The sequence below is a fragment of the Bacillus rossius genome (genome assembly GCF_032445375.1).
Source record: "Bacillus rossius redtenbacheri isolate Brsri chromosome 9 unlocalized genomic scaffold, Brsri_v3 Brsri_v3_scf9_1, whole genome shotgun sequence".
Lineage (NCBI taxonomy): Eukaryota > Metazoa > Arthropoda > Insecta > Phasmatodea > Bacillidae > Bacillus > Bacillus rossius.
In genome coordinates, this window is record NW_026962012.1 from 2,823,878 (window position 1) to 2,840,945 (window position 17,068).

The window sequence follows — 17,068 nt, forward strand, 5'->3', positions numbered from 1 at the left end:
AGTGTAGTAGTTATTAAACTTCAGTAACAACCACATAAAGATTCAAAAGTGTACTAACCATAAATTATAACAGGTCATTGTGGTGCAGTATAAGGTGTCTGACTGGTACCAATAACCCATAAGCTAACTGTACCCATATTATTAGAGTCTAAATGGGTTTTTTGGGTACCAAAATTAGGTTATTTTAACCATATTTTTCTCTTAGTTCGAAGATGAAAAGAAGATGGAGTATTTTACCGATTAAAAAGCTCTTTATTTTTAAGTTTATGAAGCAGTAAGGTAGATAATGCTCTACTTCCTTCATTTTATTGCCCAGTACCTTTACAATTTCAAAATATCCCCCCCCCCCCCCGGCCCTTTTTTTAGCTTTGAAAACATTTGCAGATAATAGAGCTAACATCAGCAAAGCCTACATTTTTCTCGTTGTTTATTGTCTAATCTATGGTGTTTTTGTGTACTTACAGGTAAACCTGTGAATGTGAAGGAAACGATGGCCAGGTACAGCACAGACGTTATATCATCGTGTGCTTTCGGCGTGAACACAAACGCACAGGTTGACCCCCAGTGTGAATTCCGAGCTGTGTTGAAGAGAGTGTTTGAACGTGAAAGTTTGTTTGACAAAATAGCATCGATTATGGTTTTTATTCTGCCATTCTTTTTACGCCTATTTAGGCTGAAGGTTATTGCTTATGATATTGAAGATCTCGTTCGGAAAATGTTCTGGGATGTTGTGGAGCAAAGAAGAAAGACTGGTGAAAGCAGGAATGACTTTATGGACCTGATGTTGAAGATCATAGATGAGGGTGAGGTGCGAAGTGAAGATGCGAATGATCAAGAAGAGATAAATAAGGACAATTCCTACAGTCTCACTGGGTTCTCCAAAGCAGAGTCCACTGACTTTGGTAAGTATGTTCTAGAATTTCCTTTTATTTAAGCCACCAATAATTAAACATTCTTGACTATATCGTGAAATTATCTTGAACAGCATAAGGTATGGAGACAATAATAAACAAATGTGGCTATGTAAAATTTTATTTCCAGTTTTTATATTCTTCCAAAGTCTTGTAAGTATTGCTCGAATTGCAGTGGTTTACAAAGTGAGAGTAATTTTTCCCTCGTCATATTATTTTATGTTATTTATGCATTGATATTTAAGTTGATGTCTGTTTGGCAATGGATAATGTTATTTGAATCCCCAATTTGATTTTAACTGATTACTGTAACTAACTATAAACGTAACAAGCAAGTCAACTTAAGTGTTTAATTTCCATGACTATGAGCTTACACATCATAACCATAAGAACTAATACCCTAGGTTAACATTAACACATTCTGCAACAAGATAATTCAAGTTTTATTCCCGACAGTGTCCACTCCTGTTAAACATGGTGGATGTTGCTGTGAGCAGGTGGGATTTCATGTAGTAAAGCTCCCCAACCCTAACCCAATTAATTCCTTCATTGATCCATTTTCATGTCACCACCCCTCATCGACTCTAATGAACCTGATGTCGTCGAAATGTTTATCAATAATTGATTCATTCATACTTTTGCTCAACCTGCCATGATTACTGTCGAACGCTTTCATATTGTATTTGTGGGGCAAGGATTACCAGAAAGGACACCAAATTAATAACTTTGTTTTATTTAATTAAATTATAATAATTTAAAATACTGTCCAGAGATTGAAATGCTTGCTTAGGTCCACTATTCATTATTCTCACCGAATATCGTCTCGACAGTGGCTCTATCTACCGTTAGTCTTTTATCATGCAAATCGGTCCCAACACACAACTTCGTACTACTCACTCGTCCACACAGCAGCTCTTTCCCCGAACACCGAACATCGATGATCCCATCTTCGCAAAAGATGTCCGATGCTCGCCAAGGGGGTCCTCGCCCTCTTCACTTCAGTACTTAATGCTCTCGATGGAGCATTAAGTATCTCTTAGCTCTGCCCTGAAAAGGCCTCGTAGCTGTTTGAAGAGTGGTATCATCAGAATCCCCGACCAACACTCTAAGATGTGAGAACAATGACGTCCTAGTTATGCCACTTTAAGCAGACAGCCCTATGGGAATATGTCGAACCCTCGAGAAAGATGTATAGAGATGCTGCTACTCTTCGGATTACTGGATCGCATTCCTCCTGCATGCTGGCACACTGGATAGCTATCCAGCAACGTCGTTAGCATCCTAATAACACTGCCCTCTCCTTCAACATGTTTGTTCCGAACAGGTAACATATCCCTTCTGGCTTATTCAATCGGTCCAAATGAACCGCATTCATTCGTCCCCTCTTTGCCCTCTGAATGCAGTAGACCACATCATTTAGTCGTTTCAATACTTCATATGGGCCTTCTCATGCCATTTGAAGTTTAGGGCATTTTCAGGTCGTGCGTTGTCTTCATATGGTTCTTTACTAATCGATGGGTTTTTACGGGTCTCATTGTGTAAGCGTTCCAAACTCTCCTCCCGATAATTGGCATAGTCGGTGGGGCTGGTGGACTCTGGCGAGGATTGTCGAAATTGTCGTTACAGTATAGTCTCCAATTCTGTCCAAACACAATACTCGAAATAGTCTGAGATCACTTCAGACAGTGGCATATATATGTATATATAAATTTGTTATTGAATACTTTTTACCAAGAAATTTTGTAGTTTTATACTTTAATTAATTTCTCAATGACTAGTCAATAAATTCAAAGAGAGCTTGAATATTATTTACTCCCTCACATCTCATATTTTTTTGGTCAAAATGTACTGTTGAGTGCTTTGCAGCTTAAATTTTATATTTAGATGGTTTTATCATAGTCTATTCCCAATATTTTAAATTGTTCGAATGGTGGAAAGTTGAAAACAGGACAACCTTAAGCCAAAGAATAACACCGTGTATTATGAATGTTATTTATTTGTTAGTTGTTAGAACACTATCAGAGCTGAATTCTCCCAAAAGTCCCCGCTCTTACCTCACACTCCCTCCCCCCCCCCCCCCCCCCCCCCGGTTGGGTTCCGCCCTACTCTCCTTCACAAACAATATTTGCCGCATGTCCTCTCTTCGTCTGGTATTCCGTAACTAATCTTTCTAAAGAAGTGAACTTACTTGAGTTTATTTCTTTACGGAATAATATGAATAAAAACGTCCCTTCAAAGTGCAAAACAGTACTTTTGTGTTTCATTGTAGTGGTTTTACTACATGTATCGAATCACTTGGACCATGGCTCTACCCACAAAAACAAAAACTTATCTTTTTCGGTTGTAAAACGTTTTGTAGACATATTCCTACGTTATTTTTCTCTTCACGTTTTCTCTTTTTATAAAATGTACGTTGACACTGATAAACGCATTAAGGCTAATAATATTTCACATTTATAACTGAATTTCCAACTGAATCATTTCAAATTTCAATACTAGTTTTTATATGTTACATTTTGACGATTATCAGTTTTTTATAATGGAATTCAGTAAAATGTTTAAAAAAAATGATTTTTTTGATAATACTAATCTATATTTGAAATAAGTAAAATAATACTTTTTTATCGTTAAAAAGTTTCATTACCATTGAAAGTCCGAGTGATACGAATTTTCGGCACCTTTCTATTCCAGAAATGAAAAACGACGACTTCGTGGCGCAAGCTTTCGTGTTCTTGCTCGCCGGCTTCGAGACGTCCTCCTCCGTGTTGAACTACGCCCTGTACGAGCTGGCTCTGAACCCGGACGTCCAAGAGAAGCTGAGGACCGAGGTCACCTCCACACTCGCCGCGAGCGGAGGGAAGATGACCTACGAGACCGTGGTCGGGATGACGTATCTCGAGATGGTCGTCTCAGGTCAGGATGAATCGTCTTTTTTTTTGACGTGAATACGTCTTTAAAATTGCTTCCATAGTGATGATAACAAAATCGGGGGATACAATTTGGAGTTGCAGTTACATATCTATCATCTCCATCCAAAAATTAATTACACCACTGGATGGATAAAGGATCAAAGAATTCGTTAAAGCTAAGTGAGAACTGTGACGCATCGCGCGCGATGGAGGGGGAAGCGCCGCCATTTTGAGGTCATTTTTCTGCGTTTCGAGATTTCCATTTTGACTCGGAGAAGCAACGACGTTCGTTTGAGTTTTAATCGTCAGCTCTCGTCAAAATATATCGATTGCATATATAAAGCATTAGTGTAAAATAGTTACAGTAAATATATATGATGTTAAAATAAAAAAAAATAGAGTATTTTATATTTTGTATAGAAAATATTACCAGTTACGTACACATATTCACGTACAACACACGGCCGTGTCTATGAGAGAGCCACATCACATTTAATATTTTTTTTCTGAACCGTTCATTTACTACACGTCAAACTTAGTTAATTTGAAATTTCAGAAAAGAAACCAGTGTAGTGCAACAGGAGTGTATATATACTCCTCCCTTAATTAAAAAAAATCTGTCATTCCTACCTACACAAGGAAAGAATTTGAAAGCGAACGGTGGACAAAGTGGTTCTATCGCTTCCGAAAATAAATTCTGCGTACGTTCATGGTTCTACACTACGAAGGCACACACGTTCTTAAAAATATGAACAGCATCACAGCTTATAAAATACCAGCTATGGTACTCATTGACGATTTAGATTTCCACTTCGTCGCAAAGCGTTCTCATGCATTCAGCACTGGATATAGTCTATATTTCTTCGGAAATTAGTATTGTTTTATTTATTTATAACTGTTAAACTCAGCGTAAGCCGAGAACGAAGTTAGTATTTTTGGTTAAAATTTTCAAGATTTTTTTTAAAAGTAGAAATGTTGCTCCACCATAAAAAAACAACAAAAATTTTTAAATTAAACTCAGCGTATGTCCATCTACTTTGTATGTATGTACAACTACTTGAAGCTGTAAAATATTTTTTTTTCAAAATTTTAGCAATTTTAATGTTTACTTCTTACAAACACACAATCGTAATCTCTCTTTGTAATATTAGGATGAATTGAGATGTCGGAGGTTTAACAGTTCGACCTGATATATGAACTACTAATCGCAGGGTAGAAGGGTCACATTTAGCGGCCAGTCGAGCACTTACGATCAGTTATGATTGATGGCACAAAGTTGGTTCAAAGAAAAAAAAGGTTTTTAAGATGTTTTACATGGAAAAGAATTTCAGTCGAGAGTAGAAAACACATATGACTGACCGATACAAGAAGTTATTTAATCAACGGGCTGCAGCACTTGAATTATCTATTTACTTTTCTCACACGGCCATAGGTGTTTCATTCAAGTGTAAATTAATTTCATCATCAACGACAAATACCTGTTCTTTTAGTTATTAGTTTATTATTTATAACTTATACTTAAAGTTTTATCAATTCGTGGAATTTATTCAATGTTGCAAATTTTTTTTTATCATCAGAATAATTTAATTATACTTAGAAAATATTTTAGTTAGTAAATAATGTAATATTAAAAAACTACTGGCTAGAATTAAGTTTAATAAATGTTTAAATGAGAACCATTTAACTATATAACAGGTTATCATTTCAGTGTTTTAATATAAGCAGTTTTTATTTTTTATCCAAATATACCAGAAAATAGTTTCTTTTGGTTATCAGTAAAAGACTGATAAAATCCATGTATCGTTCCAAAATAAAAGTTTTTCTAAATATCATTCAATGTTTAGGCGGTGGATAAAAATATTGAATACTTCAATAAATTCCACGAAGTAACAAACCATTAGGTATAGCTTATAAATAATAAACTATTTGATGTACCAATGAAGCAAAAATTCATTTGCACTTTAATCAAACTACTATTACCGTGAAATATTTCGTAGAGCCTTTCTTCAAACCATAAAGAGATATTACAAGTTCTGAAGCTCGTTGATTAAGAAACGTTTTGTACTGGTCAGTAATGTGTTTATTCTACTATCTTTTGAAAATTTTATCTAGATAAACCATCATAAAAACCTTATTCTTTGAACCAGCCATGTGCCATCGTTCTTAACTGCTCTTAAGTGCTCGACTGGCCGCAAAGTTAGTCTTATTGACAGTACACAGTAAGTATTTTTTTCATTTTCTGCAGTTTGGAAACACACGATTTGTGTTCATTAACTTATCCATGCGATGGTGCGCATAGGTGCAGTGGTAAGATACTTGCCTCACATTTCGGAGGATGCAGTTTAAATTTCGGTGTGGCTAACTTGATATTAGTTTTTTTTTTTTTTTTTTTAGAAATCACTTAATGCAAAAACTAGGATGGTTTCTCAAAAACAATACTGACTGTATAATGTTACAGACTTAAAAAATCTCTTGAAAAAATAACATCTGACTTAAAGTATGCCAATTTTCAGTACTTAGGTTAAACTACTGTTATGGCATAAATATATTGAAACCTATATTGTGTTTGGTCCTCTCTCACGTCTTTCACCTTATAAAATACATTTAAAAACTCGTAAAATAATTGGTTATTTTTGACGTTGTAAACGACAATAAAGTTATAATGTATATTGTGTTCTTTTTCAGAGACGCTACGCAAATATCCAACGTTATCTTTCTTGGAGAGGATGTGCTTGTCCGATTACAAGATACCTGGAACTAAATTGACAATAGAGAAGGGAATACAGGTTATGATTCCAGTTCTGGGTATCCACTCTGACCCGGAATATTATCCAGACCCGACAAAATTTGACCCTGAGAGATTCAGCGCTGAAAACAAGAGCAAGATACCACCATATGCGTTTTTGCCTTTCGGTGAAGGACCTAGAATCTGCATAGGTAAGAAAAATATGCGCTCTTTACGTCATGTCTAAGGTACGACTTTAATATCACACAAAATTTTCAACATTTGTTTGCAAGGTGAAACACACAGAAAAAAAACTTATATCTCATGGTAGACTTATCTAAAAGATTTCTTTTCAACCTTGAAGATAAAATTAATTACTTTCTTCCACAGTTAAGTATTGTACCCTTTCAAAAATAACTGCGTAATACAGTATGTGTATAAGAGAATGTCCTCATTATAAATTTTAATAGTAGGCTATCAACTATAAGCGTTGTAGAGTGTTGGTTCAGGTCACAATTGAAGAGTAACTCAAAAAAGTTTTAGAATAGCGCATGCGCGAGCACTGCTTTGTTGTTTTCTCGCTTGCAGCGCCACCAACGCAAAATGACGACTCCAGACCGTAAAGCGTTTTATGTTCTGAAATTTGCTAAGAGCGAAATCTGTAATTTCATTTCAACGTGCGTTTCATATTTAAAGATTGATTGTGACCCCCCTATGTAGCAAAATCATTCGGCGATGGTGTAGGCAATTCTAAACGGCAGGATGTGTTTATAAAGGTAAGAGCATGAGACGACCAAAAAAGCCTGTACAGGCATGTTGATAGTATCAGACCTTCTTAACTGCGTAGTCCTGTGAAATCTGTTCTGAAAGCAACTCTTGAAGTTCAGTTGCCAAAGACGACCGTTTGGAAGGTTTTAAGAACACGATTACACATGATTCCATAGCGTTTACATTTGCTACATGCTGTAAAGCCAGGTGACTATGGTGTACGTTGTATCTTTGCACTTCAAGTGTTTGAGCTGGAATATAACTTTCTTGATCGGGTCGAGACGTCAGAGCTTTTTTTTTTCGCTGGCCTCCACGTTCATCTGACATAACTCCATGCGATATTTTCCTTCGGGGCTTTATAAAAGATCGTGTCTACGTTCCGCCGCTACCTAATGATTTGCCAGAGTTGAGACATAATTGAATAGGCTGTTTCTTCCATTACTCCGGACTTGTTAACCGAAGTGTGTGGAAAAATTGGACTTTAGGTTGAATTTGAATGGTATAACTTAAGGTGCACATATTGAACATTTATAAGCACTAGGTTAGTTTCCCTTCAATTTTATATATGATTTGTTGTAAATAGTCTTAAAAAAACTGTTATAATATACCATTGAAACTAGGACATTCTTTTATGGACATCCTGTACGCTATGGAAGAAAATAATAGCCCAATTCGGTGGTGCGACTGCTGTTGAATGCTGGAAAGGTTTTTTTTTTTTTTGCTGTTCCCACGAGCCGATGTTGACAATTTGGAGGACTCGCACGTGTGGCAGCATGCACACATATATTTTCTCTTTTGCGAACGTTGTGGGACGTGCCTATTATAGGCCTATATGTATGTGGCAATGAAATATTGCTATAATGAAACTTCTCTTTAAAATTTAGTATTTTGGAGGCCTTAATAATGTGGGGAGAACTGGGTTCGTAAGGGATAGCCCAATTAAGGTTTATTACAGTTTTATTAATTACTGATATTTACATTAGTAATAAATAATTGTACTTAAAAATGTTGAATCACAAGTCACTGGCACTTAAAAATGCTTATTCTCAAGTGACTCAATGTCTGTCAAGTTCCGCAGTTCGCACTCCTCACTGGAGCTAGGGTCACCAGTGGTTCGACTCCTGTCTCGCGCCTGTCCACACACACAGTCTCGCGCCACTCAGTCGCCGCACTCTCGCGATCCAGTAGAACTCCGCGTCACGCCATTCTCAGGGCGGGGGGCTCCCACCCTCTTCGCCGATGTCGCACTTCCCTTCGCTCGGAACTCCCGCGGAGGCCGGCGTCACGGTTCAAGTACTGAAGCGCCCTTCTCGAACCGACGAGAGCGGCTGTGACGAGTCGCGTCATCCCGGGCCGACACGACGCCCGAACAGTCCAGAAAAGCAGCTTCAATTCGCTAAGGCTAAGATCTTTGGATCATTGATCGAAAAGCAGAATGGTGCAAACGGCCATCAGAGAGATTAGGCTACACCATCTCTTAAATTTTAAACACTATGTCCCAGCTTACAGTTACTCTTTCGTTTTTTTATTTTATTTTATGTCGAGACATGGCATAGAAAATAATGTTTTCGCACTTATTGATGCCAACTTCTGAACTAATAATAATAATTATTACGACAGTTCCCTTGAAGCAATCAGTTATTTTCTTGGCAGTTCCATGTTGTACTATGTTAGTAGGGGAGTCAAGGGCGTTTCAGTTCACCCGGTGTTAAACAAGCGCCTAAAAGCAATCTAGACTACTCCCCCAATCTCCCCTTCCCTTCCCACATCAAACTACTCACTGAGATTATCCCGAAAACTTTGGAAGTATTTCATCCCACATCCTTTACCTATGCTTATGTATAGTAGCTCACTCTCAACACCCTCCGCCTCTTTCCTTAACACTGTATAGACATCTCTAGGGACTTAACCCCTTTTTCTGTAACAACATCTTGAGTTTCTTGTCCAGTTAGGAGCTGTCTCAGTCCGCACTCCTCCAAGGTGAGGGTGGTCAGTGTTGTGATTGGCTGGAAGGGCAGCAGCAAGGAGGGTAGGATTGTATAAGCTCTCAGGTCGCACGAAGCCTTTTTGTGGTTGAGAACAAGCCGAATGTGGTCTGGACCCTCAACGACTTGACATAGAATAGGAAGTTTCAAGATAACATCTAAAGTGTGTCATTACACAAGAGTAATAATACTTATTTTAATTCCTTTTTTTTTAAACTAATACCGTAACATAAAATAACGGCAATCTTATATCATGTGTATGTAAATCAGCTACAGATTCTAAGTAGAGACCACATCCATGTAGTATAAAATAAACATTTTGGCCATTGCAGAATGCATGTTTGTTTGGTAATCTGAATATGTTATCATCGTAGCGGAGTAATGAGTCTCTGTTCACTGTTTCAGCATGCAATCACGTAGCAATCCCACATGTTCTGAGCTTGTAAACGCTACGTAGCTTGCCTCTGGAGCAACAACAGCTCGTCCACCTTTGTTCGCGCCTGTCACGCGTGTCACGTGTTTGTGTGCTGCAGGAATGCGGTTCGGCCAGATGCAGGTGAAGACCGCGCTGATACACGTGCTGCGCTCCTTCCGAGTCCGCGCATGCGCAGTGACTCCCGAGCCGCCTCTCACGTACCAACCGCACGCGCTGACACACACTCCCAGAGAAAACATCGTGCTGACCTTCACGAAAGTCGATTAAATAATAAAACTAAAAGAGTGTGCTTTTAACTACTTGTTGCTATTTCCATTCAAATGGGAAAAAAAATAAGTTTTATTATGTATCTATATTTCATAAATATATAATAATATAAATAATAATTCGGTCACAAAAAATAAAATACCGCACCCATTACTGGTATTGTTGGTAGTATAGTTAGTACCCAGTTAAGAGAAAAAGTGCCCAGAAGGCCACCACGCAAATGCTTCTGGTGTGATCTTATGAAACAACGATGGAGGATACACGGAATGAATGTGTGGGGAAAGCGGAAGTACCACGAGAAAAGCCCACAAGCTCAAGGCAACATCCGCCATGTTTCCACGTGCGACTGCGCCGAGGATCGAATCCCGGTGGGAGGTGAGTGATCACTCAACCACTGTGGCTTCACCAAGTCTAATTAACATTGTATCACTACATGTATTAATACACATTTTTCATGTACCTTAATGTGGATTGCAATAATTGTTAAAGATAACTTTTTTATATTATTCCAAACATTCTCAGAAATAAACTAATTTTTATCACAACAAATAAATAATATAGGAGTGTCTTTAATTTTATATTTAATCATACTAAATAACTGTCCCTTTTGAAGATTAGATACCTAAACCAATTTTAAAACAGGTTAAGATTTGTCAGTTATATGTAAGAAATCACAACCAAATGTTTTCTAACGCATTGACTTAAAATTCGAACATATTTTATATAGTAGTGGAGACCGGGGAAAGTTTACACACATTTATGTTAATGAATTTACCTTGTTCCCCTAAATATTATTTTTACTCCGAAACTATTGGCAAATATTGAGTGGTTCCTTAAGATTGTATAGACAAATTTAGAATTTCATTAAATACAATCTGTTATAGTGAAATATAAAAAATTTATGCCTACGTCGTGTGTGTAAATCTGCCCCGCTTACGGGGTAAGTGTACATACATCGCGGGGCTTGTTTACACGACCTTTCAGGCCTAATTTGGAAGTGTAAAAATAATATAAAATTTCTACATAACAGATTTATTATGAACCTACATCACGATACACACCACATTGAATTTAATAAGTTATGTATTTAACTGCAAAAAATGTGTTACAGTCTAATAAAACATACAGTACAAATTACTTGTTTTCATTTTTTTTGTATCTTTTTTATTGAGTACCTAACTCTGTGAATAAACTAGAGCCAAAATATTCATTTTCTAGCAAATAAGATCCATTTCTTTAATACAAGGCAGTTCAAAATTAAAGTTTTATTTGAAATAAATATTTGTAAGTTAACAAAATTATTAGCTAGTAATGTGTAGCCTCACCTAGGAAAAGTCGCTATCGTCGTCTCTGTTACAATTGAGCATACAAAAAAAAAGAGCATCTCCTGTGATATAATCGTCATGTGCCCACCTTTTACACTTATTGCAACGCACCCAATCTTCTACCGAGATTGACTTACTATAAGGCTCCAAACAATATATGCATAAACATTCTTCAGTTTCTTCATCTGAATCTGAACCAACCGCATTTTCCTTAACAGGCTTAATCATTTTGCCTGTTACCTTTTTGGAGGGCTTATTCATCGGAGTTTTTGAATCTTTCGAATCAAACAGTTTTTTTTTTTTTTTTTTTTTTTTTTGCTGGCTAGCATCTCCCTTTTGTTTCCATTGTTTTGTTTTTTCCTCTTCTTTGACTCCTCCTGTTTTTGTCTAAGAGCTTCCTTCACTGGCGTATCTGTCAATATGGCCGACTTTCTTTTCTTTCTTCCTTTTCTGTTTTCCTTTCTTGGCGCAGCCTTTTCGAAGGACCTCAGCTGTTCAGGAGATGGGAAACATAACGGCTTTGAAGCAGGCTTACTTGAAAAGGAACAAGTAGGTGAAAATTGTTCGTAAGTGCTTGGAATAGCAGGAACAATATGTGCACTACAAGGAGTGCCTTCATTAGGATGAGACTCAGCAATAACATTGTTGACAACTGAAGGCTTGAACACATTTTTTGGGTTAGGCGCAGGTCTATCTGTGACATAGGAAGTCATGTAATCTGCATCAGAAAAAATTTCACGGTTCATTGGGTGAATGCCCGTGACTCTAAATCCCGAAATTATATTTACAGGAGTTGCTGCTAAGGGAATACTTGTGGCTAAAAAAGCGGGTATGTCGTATATTGTCATGTGGCGCTTGTTAGCACTCATCCATGCATCACATGCGGTGTTTACATACTTCTTTAATGGACCATAAACACTGCGGTCAAGCGGCTGTAATTTATGGCTACAGTGAGGAGGAAATGACAGTAACGTCACTCCATTGTCCTTGAAGTAGTCCAAAACTTTTGACGACAAGTGAGATTCGTGGTTATCCAGTAACAGAAGGCATGGTTTAGTGGTAGAACACCTTACATGTCAAACAAAATGTTTAGAAAATTTCAAAAAGTTATCCTCAACCATCCACCCGGATGGATTGGCATCACCTTCACAGCCTACTGGGCCATCCCTCAAAAAGTGTGGCTGAAACCTGACTCTTGGAAATACAATAAATGGGGGTACAAAGTTCCCCGCAGCACTTACTGACAGAGCTACGGTAACTAATGATCCTCGTTCTGTCGATGTCATTTTCCCAATCTGCCTAAATCCTCTGCGTGCTATAACTCTGTTTGGTCTTTGCACAGTTGTGATGCCAGTTTCGTCAACATTCCAAATATCCGCAGGACCTACCTACAGTCTGTTTATGACAGTTGTAAGAATGTTAAAAAAACACTGAGACATTTGTGTAGTTTAAACTTGTTGCCCGAGCTAAGCTTGTATTCTGAAGAGTCCTAATAGACAGCTTGTTATGTATTTTTAAAAAAAACAGTTAACCAGTCAGGACCTGCCATTTCATTTTCTGCCCACGATGGGGGAATCTTCCTGTTACAAGAAACTGCATATGTGTAAGCAAACCACCTTACTTCTTTAGGTGTAAGCCCGAAATATATGTCGGATGCTTTCATGAGGTATTCCAGCTTTTCCTTTTGGTCAGGCTCAAAAACCTGCACAAATCAAACCAGTACGAAGGCTATTAGTTTTTAACAGAAACTTAACAGACGTTAATTAAATTTAGAAAACTTGAATAACTTTTATAAAAACTTCATACATTGTTTAAAAATGCCAAAAGATGCAGCATAAAAATAAATATCGCTCAATGTTATGGGGTTAATTAAATTTTTCCAATTAATTTGCTAAGATAAATTACAGCCAATCCCAAATAATAGCCTACCTACTATGGGAAATGTATCCATAATGAAATAAAACGTTTTTAATAATGCTTACTTACATTTCGAGGTTTAGCATAGCCAAACATAGCCCAAGGAAGCGACATTGGTGTCGTGGGGTGTGGTACCGCCTCAGTATGTGGTGTCGCCGCAGGATGTGGCGCCGTTTCAAGATGTGGTTCCGCTTCAGGATGTGCTGCCACCTCAAAAAGTGCTGCCATCTCAATATGTGGTGAAGGTTCAAGTAGTGGTGTTGGCTCAAGATGTGCTGTCTCAGGATATGGTGCCACCTCAAGGTGTGATGCAGTCACGGGATGTGGTTCTGCTTCTCGATGTTGTGCTGCTTTTGGATGTGTTGCTACCTCAAGATGTGGTGCCACCTCAATATGTCGTAGTGCCTCAGGATCAAGGGCGGATCCAGAGTAGTGTTCAGGGGGGGGGGGCAAGTAATTTTTTCTATGACATTTTTAGTACATTTATAATTTAAATACAGACCAGTTAGTTTAATATGGTCTTAATTAGCTTATTGTTGTATTTGACAGTGGAATATAAATAATTATTTTGTAGTTCTTATTTCACTTTCTTTTTGTAGTTCTTTTACACCATGAAACAATTAGGTAGGTACATATATATATATATATATATATATATATATATATACACTACAATTTTTACAAACAAAGAAGAATTTTTAACAGTTATTTACATTTTGATGACAAGTAGTCAAAGTTAAATGCATAATTTAATTTTATAGCAAAAAGACATAATTTTATTTACAATCTCAGTAATAAGGTAACATTTAATGGTTAATTTCTTACTCAATGATAGAGTTTTATGCTAAAAAAAAGTAACTTTAACTTCAAAAACATGTTTTCTTTAATAGTTATACTCATGCTACTTGCATGTAAACTATATCAAAAAAGGAATTCTTCGGTTTCCTGTTTTCGCAAATCTGTCAATAACACTGTCTACATTCACTGGAATGTCTCGATGCACATGTAAAAGAGCAAGGTCTGTGAGCCGATCTTCTGACATTCGTGACCGCAGCCAAGTTTTCAGTCTTCGAAGGGCTGAAAAACTCCTCTCAGAACTGGCGTTGCTGATTGGAAGAGTAGCAAGGATATGAAGCAGCTTATGAATCAAGGGATATACATCCTTGTCACAGGCATTCAAAGCTTTCATCACACTCTGTGGAACCTCAGTTGATTCAGAAACCACACTCCATTTCCTTTTCCACAGAAAAAATTCGCCCTTAAGAAGGATAGGTGCAGCGTCCTTATCTCCCTCCATAAAAGGTAGAAAAAGCTTAGTAATGGCATTAATATTTCCGTCGTGGAATTCGGTCTTTACTTGACTGTTAATTGCACTTGGTGTCAGGAAAGATAAATGAAAAACATCAAGGGTGGCAGGTGGAAACCTTCCTTGAAGATCATTTAGAATATATTCCAATAATGGCACATATATAGCAAGCCTGAAATAACTTTCTTTGCTTGTATCTCCTATCTGGTAATTTGAACGATTTTTCTGGCGACCACAAAAACGGGGAAGAACTATTTCGGTGCCGAGATCATTTACAAGGGCCTCAATTCTAGACCACACTTGATGGAAATGATGCTCTGCTTCTTCTCTACGAGATGACAAAATACTAATTGTGTTTGAAATTGCTTCTGACGCACCAACCAGATCGAATGACGGTTTTTGCAGCAGCCTGCTGAGTGGAAGTGTAATGGATAATATGTCGCTCAGAGAAGACATAGATACTATGAACTGGCTGTCACAAAGTGCTGTTGAAAGTGCATATGCTTTTCCAGCAGTAGCAGGGTCACGCCATTCGCAAATGGTGTCCAACGCAGATATTATTTTAGGCAGATCAACAGAGAACTGCACTACCCTGTCATGACGTTCCACCCATCTTGTTTCACAAAGACCGGATAACTGACCCCCTAACTTCCGTAGAATGACAATGTTTCTTTTCCCAGAAGAAGAAAAAAACGAAATTGTTTCTTTCATAGTTCCAATCGAATTTCTTATGGCAGGCACCTCACTACATTTTGAAATAGAGTTGTTGAGAGCATGATTAAAGCATGGGGTTCTTAAAGCATTTTTAGCTTCTTTCTGTATTTCAGCGACTGCCCCTCTTGTTTCTGATAGCATTACTGAGCATCCATCTGTGCCAATACCAACACACTGTTGTAGAGGAAGACCCATACCTTTCAACAGCCGCACAACTATACCTCCCAAATCTTTTCCTGTGAGTGAAAGCTCTTTATTGCCAGTCATATGTGTTTTTATTTGTGTGATTTTATGTGATTTATCCTCCACTGTTTTGCTTTCGCTGCATAAGTCTCCACTATCTTCAACTTGAACTCTTTCAAGATCTTGGAAAGCATCTACAAAACCAATAAAGTCTTCTCTTAACTCACCCTTGTGTACATACCGCAAAACCAGACTAAGCTGAGATTTGTGTGATAAGTCTGTAGTTTCGTCAAATATAATAGAATAAATTCCTGCCTGCAATACATTTTTCAAAATTTGGCTTGAAATCTCTTTACCACAACAGTCAATTAGATTGTTTTGAGTGGTTTTGCTAATGTATGTAGCTCTGGAGGAAGTATGTTTGAAATGATGTTCAAGCATTGTATCTCCTGCAGCTACTCGAAAACGCAAGAGCTCCCTGAAATTACCTTCATTGCAAATGCTTTCATTTGTCTCTGACTCTGACATCATGAGCTGACCATCATCTCGATGTCCACAAAATGGAATATTTTGTCGTCCCAAAAAAATAGTGGACTCCACAATGGGCTTCAGTCTCAGCCTGTTATCCTGAATTTCTTGTAGGTGCTGCTTGTTCACTTTATTGAGAATATTGTCTTCAGGCGAATGGTAGTTTTTGAGAAAATATTTACCTGCTTGCACAGCTTCCTTGTGGTATCTAGTATTATTGTGTTCCTCTAAATCACCTTTTTGCCCTAGCAACTTAGAAAATGTTGTTAGAGGTTTCGTAACAAGTTTTTGCAGTTTTACTGTTTTTTGGCCTCCTGCAACATTCCCTACAGTAAACCATGGACAGTACTTGCAATAAAGTCCCTGTTTAGATGGGGAGAAAACTAGCCAGTTATATTTACTGAGGTGGTTGTGGCCCAGAAATCTTCTCACTTCTTTCCCATTCTTGTTGTGTGTCGAATGTGGAAATTTGTAATTTGGAGGAGCTTGCCAAGGATTGGCTAATAACTCCCTCTTTTGAATGTCATCTATAGTCTGCCCAATGAAAATTCCAATGTCATTGACAGCTGTTTCTGATAAAAATGTATCAGCTTTGGTATTTTCATTAGAGGTTGAAGATCCAAGATCTTGTACTGAAGAACTTTCAGAATTCACTAAGGTAGGGTCTGCTATTGAAAGTTTACAGGTATCTGTGAAATCGCCCGTCACTAATGGTGTCAGTTCCATCGAAAGTAGTGGAAGATTGTTTGAAATAATGCTAGAAGAAGTAGGGTCATCCTTTAAACAATTCACTCCTAATGGCACTGATAAATCCACTTCAGAATATGATGATGGCTTAAGAGGTGGTGCCGCCAAAGAAGTTTGCACTAATGAATCCGCAACAGAAGACTTAGGAAGTGTTGGCAAGAAAAATGAATTAATTGTTTTCCTCCATTTCTTCGCCGATCCTTGTCTTTCCTCGAATGCCTGTAAAACCAAGCAAAGAAGTAAAATAAAGTCTTAAATTGGGTGAAATGAAATGGTTCCTTAGTATTAGTTAGACTTGTGTAAGCTAGTCACATCCAAATTAATTTAATATTAACTTTTATCATTAC

General features: G+C 37.5%; 1 protein-coding gene across 2 annotated transcripts in view; it reads left to right on the top strand.

The window, feature by feature from the left end:
* Positions 1 to 11,135, top strand: part of LOC134542745 (cytochrome P450 6j1-like) — a 75,788-nt gene extending 64,653 nt beyond the window's left edge. For both annotated transcript variants that reach the window (XM_063387243.1, XM_063387244.1), the window contains exons 3-6: positions 465 to 902; positions 3,603 to 3,824; positions 6,506 to 6,757; positions 9,832 to 11,135. In XM_063387243.1, the coding sequence (XP_063243313.1) occupies positions 465 to 902; positions 3,603 to 3,824; positions 6,506 to 6,757; positions 9,832 to 10,001 (1,082 nt within the window). In that variant the 3' untranslated portion in view covers positions 10,002 to 11,135. The remainder of the gene's footprint in view (positions 1 to 464; positions 903 to 3,602; positions 3,825 to 6,505; positions 6,758 to 9,831) is intronic.
* Positions 11,136 to 17,068: the final 5,933 nt, after the last annotated feature.